This window comes from Rhincodon typus, unplaced genomic scaffold (genome assembly GCF_021869965.1).
Source record: "Rhincodon typus isolate 14 unplaced genomic scaffold, sRhiTyp1.1 hic_rhity00011064, whole genome shotgun sequence".
Lineage (NCBI taxonomy): Eukaryota > Metazoa > Chordata > Chondrichthyes > Orectolobiformes > Rhincodontidae > Rhincodon > Rhincodon typus.
The window spans coordinates 1-4,689 of NW_025976702.1; the positions used below are offsets into that span (position 1 = coordinate 1).

A 4,689-nucleotide genomic window follows, 5' to 3' on the forward strand; every position below is an offset into this window, starting at 1 on the left:
TGAATCTCTTGTCAAGAGGAAGAAGGAGGCTTATGTAAAGATGAGGCCTGAAGGCTCAGTTAAGGCGCTTGAGAGTTAAAATTTAGCCAGGAAGGACCGAAAGAGAGAGCTAAGAAGAGCCAGGAGGGGACATGAGAAGTCTTTAGCAGGTAGGATCAAGGAAAACCCTAAAGCTTTCTATAGGTATGTCAGGAATAAAAGAATGACTAGGATAAGGACAGTAGTGGGAAGTTGTGCGTGGAGTCCGAAGAGATAGGAGAGGTGCTAAATGAATATTTTTCGTCAGTATTCACACAAGAAAAAGACAATGTTGTTGAGGAGAATACTGAGATACAGACTATTAGACTAGACAGGACTGAGGTTCATAAGGAGGAGGTGTTAGCAATTCTGGAAGGTGTGAAAATAGATAAGTCCCCTGGGCCGGATGGGATTTATCCTAGGATTCCCTGGGAAGCTAGGGAGGAGATTGCAGAGCCTTTGGCTTTGATCTTTATGTCGTTATTGTCTACAGGAATAGTGCCAGAAGACTGGAGGATAGCAAATGTTGTCCCCTTGTTCAAGAAGGGGAGTAGAGACAACCCTGGTAATTATAGACCAGTGAGCCTTACTTCGGTTGTGGGTAAAGTGTTGGAAAGGATTATAAGAGATAGGATTTATAATCATCTAGAAAGGAATAATTTGATTAGGGATAGTCAACACGGTTTTGTGAAGGGTAGGTCGTGCCTCACAAACCTTATTGAGTTCTTCGAGAAGGTGACCAAACAGGTGGATGAGGGTAAAACGGTTGATGTGGTGTATATGGATTTCAGTAAAGCGTTTGATAAGGTTCCCCACGGTAGGCTATTGCAGAAAACAGAGGCATGAGATTGAGGGTGATTTAGCGGTTTGGATCATAAATTGGCTAACTGTAAGATGACAGAGGGTGGTGGTTGATGGGAAATGTTCATCCTGGAGTTCAGTTACTAGTGGTGTACCTCAAGGATCTGTTTTGGGGCCACTGCTGTTTGTCATTTTTATAAATGACCTGGATGAGGGCGTAGAAGGATGGGTGAGTAAATTTGCGGATGACACTAAAGTCAGTGGAATTGTGGATAGTGCCGGTTACAGAGGGACATAGATAAGCTGCAGAGCTGGGCTGAGAGGTGGCAAATGGAGTTTAATGCAGAAAAGTGTGAGGTGATTCACTTTGGAAGGAGTAACAGGAATACAGAGTACTGGGCTAATGGCAAGATTCTTGGTAGTGTGGATGAGCAGAGAGATCTTGGTGTCCATGTGCATTGATCCCTGAAAGTTGCCACCCAGGTTGATAGGGTTGTTAAGAAGGCGTACGGTGTGTTAGGTTTTATTGGTAGAGGGATTGAGTTTTGGAGCCATGAGGTCACGTTGCAGCTGTACAAAATTCTGGTGCGGCCGCACTTGGAGTATTGCGTACAGTTCTGGTCACCGCATTATAGGAAGGATGTGGAAGCATTGGAAAGGATGCAGAGGAGATTTACCAGGATGTTGCCTGGTATGGAGGGAAGGTCTTATGAGGAAAGGCTGAGGGTCTTGAGGCTGTTTTTGTTAGAGAGAAGAAGGTTAAGAGGTGACTTAATAGAGACATACAAGATGATCAGAGGATTAGATAGGGTGGACAGTGGGAGCCTTTTTCCTCGGATGGTGATGGCTAGCACGAGGGGACATAGCTTTAAATTGAGGGGTGATAGATATAGGACAGATGTCAGAGGTAGGTTCTTTACTCAGAGTAGTAAGGGCGTGGAATGCCTTGCCTGCAAAAATAGTAGACTCGCCCACTTTAAGGGCATTTAAATGGTCATTGGATAAACATATGGTTGATAATGGAATAGTTTAGGTTAGATGGGCTTCAGATTGGTTTCACAGGTCGGCGCAACATCGAGGGCTGAAGGGCCTGTACTGCGCTGTAATGTTCTATGTACCTTTGAGGGGCGATGTCAAGCCACTTCACAAAAAGAATTACAATTGTTTGAAGGAATTCCAGACAACTCAATTTCAAAATAGTTTGAAGTCAAACAACACCAGGTTATAGTCCAAAAGGTTTATTTGAGATCAAGTTTTCACAGCACTGTTCTTTTGTCAGGTGAAGTGGAGGGCAGTGCACAGGCACAGAATTCCACCTATACACACCAGGTGTTGTGTGACCTCCGACTTTGTCCACCCTAGTCCAACACTGGCACCTTCACATCAAACTAGTTTTGATAGTTTCATTATCCAAAAGAGTTGAGAGAAGGAATTTAGAGCTAAGCTTGAGATGTAATTAAATGGTAGAGCAGGCCCAATAGGCTGAATGACCTCCCATTCCTAAAATGAATGAAACACGTTACTGTTTCCAAGTGATGGGTGCAGCCTTTACCTTTTTCCGTTTCCTTGGCAACTCTATCTCAACCTCCATTTTCTCACCATTGCTATGCTCCTTGTTTGGGAGCACCTCTGCCTTTGTGTCATCTTTTCTGCTAAAGAGGTGTTCTACAAGACAAAATTTAACTGTTAGGAATCAACAGATCACTGAACCCAAGAATTAACATTAGTAGTGATACAATCAATCAGTCGCAAAAGGCACTTTAGCAGCAGCGGTGGGGGGGGTGTGAATTACTGATTAAATTTTTTTTGTTTAAACGTTCATTCATGTGACATGAGTGTTGGTGGATGGGGCCAGCATTTATTCTCTCCCAAAGGGCATTGTGGGTCTACCTACAGCACATGGACTACAGCGGTTCAAGAAGCAGCTCACCACCATCTTCTCAAGGGCATCTAGGGATGGGCGATAAATGCCCAGCCAGTGGTGCACCTGTCCTAAAAGTGAATTAAAAACTTATCGTTCGTATCTTGTTGACCTTGCAAAGGTATGGCTGCCTTCTTGAACTGCTGCAGTCCATGTGCTATAGGTTGACCCACGCTGCCATTAGAGAGGGAATGCCAGAATTTTAACCCAGCGACACTGAAGAAACAGTGATATATTTCCAAGTCAGGATGGTGAGTGGCTTAGGGGAGAACTTTCAGGGGGTGGTGTTCCCATAGCCTTCTGTTGTAGGTTTAGATTGATCGTGCACTCAGCACTATTGGTTGAAAATAGATGCAAGTGTTTCAGCATTTCTTATACATGGAGGTCCTGGTCTCCCACCACCACTGGAGGATATGCTGAGCCATGAGGCTGCAGATTATGTTAGTTGATAGTTCTGAGAATGATCAAAGAGCCTCATGGATGCCCAGTCTTGCCAAATGAACGAACTGCTGGATATGTTTAAAGTCCACCATTTAGCATGGTGACAATGCCACACAACATGAAGAGCATCCTCTATACAGAGTGGACTTCAGACCAGGTCACTGATCGACAGGAAAATAGATTAATATCAGGACTGGGGGGAGGGGGAGGGGAGGAGGCTGGGGGTTCTCAATTAACATTGATTCTGCACCCAAGGGTATGTTCACATAATAAATCATCAAGGGTAAGCTAAACGTTTTCTGAGGAGAGATTAGAGAAACACCAATTCTCTTCAGAGAAGAAAGTGTGAAGAAAAGGTTTTATTCTTTTCTAAACGCAGTGAATTGTGATCTGAAATACCCTCTTGAAAGGGCACCTGAAAGCTCAGAACCACTACTGGGATTCAGGCTGAAGGTTGCAGTCAGAGTTCCTGCTAACAGTCACTCACCTGGGTACAAATCACTCATACTGTCACTTGAATCATCACTTTCACTTCCTTCACTCTTGTCAGGCTCCCAGAACTCCTTCCGATTGTGACGAGATTCCAACCTGTCGGATTCTCGATCCTGCTTTCTCTTCTGAGACAGACAGGCTGGAACAAAGGGCACTCCGAGGGCAGCACACTCATTAACTGGACCAAGACAGAGGGACAACGTGTTAGTGGAGGTGGCCACCTCAATCCAACAGCTCACCTACACATCTTGCCTGCCCACATCCACTGCCAGGCTAAAATTGATACTGAACACAACTAATCAATTACCACCCACCCACCACCACCACCACCCCTGCATGCCAGGTTCTGAACAGCAACATTCACACAAAGAGCTCACCAAGAGAGTTACAGACTGGGATCTAATCAAGGGTTTTGAGGTGGTTTATATATAGAATAAAATGAACTTCAAAAATCATTCGATCAGTACATTATGCACTTATGTTTTAGTGCCTCCCCCCTTCCTGTCTGAACAGAACACTCACATTTCTTCAGTGCTTTCTGGTAGCGCTTCCCATTCACATGGCGAAGAACATGCTGTGGAATCTTGTTAATGTGGCGAATTGTTAATGTGCAGAACAGCTGGTGCCTGAACAAGTAGAGAAACGTCCCACATCACTTCACAGTCAACAATGCACTTTGTGGAACTACAGCCAGTGTTGGAATGTAGGAAGTGAAGCAGCCAATGTGTGCGTACTAAGATCTCAGAAGCAGCAACAGAATAACCAAAAGATAATCTGCTTTTCTTAAAGTGACTTGTTTGATAAATACTGGCTAACACAACACTCAGGACAAAAATCCCCATTTCCAAAAGGTTGCAGTGACATCTGTCACACCCCTCAGCACTGACCCCCACCCCCCTCACCCACAGCCCGGCGCTCCCCCAGCGCTGACCTCCCCCCACCCCCTGACAGTGCGGCGCTCCCCCAGCGCTGACCCCTCACCCACAGCCCGGCGCTCCCCCAGCGCTGACCTCCCC

General features: G+C 45.3%; 1 protein-coding gene across 1 annotated transcript in view; it reads right to left on the reverse strand.

Moving 5' to 3' along the window:
• Positions 1-2,061: 2,061 nt before the first annotated feature.
• surf2 (surfeit 2) overlaps positions 2,062-4,689 on the reverse strand; it is a 3,735-nt gene continuing 1,107 nt past the window's right edge. Inside the window, exons 3-5 of the mRNA XM_048594568.1 lie at positions 4,196-4,299; positions 3,669-3,851; positions 2,062-2,484 (exon numbers count right to left, since the gene is read on the reverse strand). Of these exons, the coding sequence (XP_048450525.1) occupies positions 2,339-2,484; positions 3,669-3,851; positions 4,196-4,299 (433 nt within the window). The 3' untranslated portion in view covers positions 2,062-2,338. The remainder of the gene's footprint in view (positions 2,485-3,668; positions 3,852-4,195; positions 4,300-4,689) is intronic.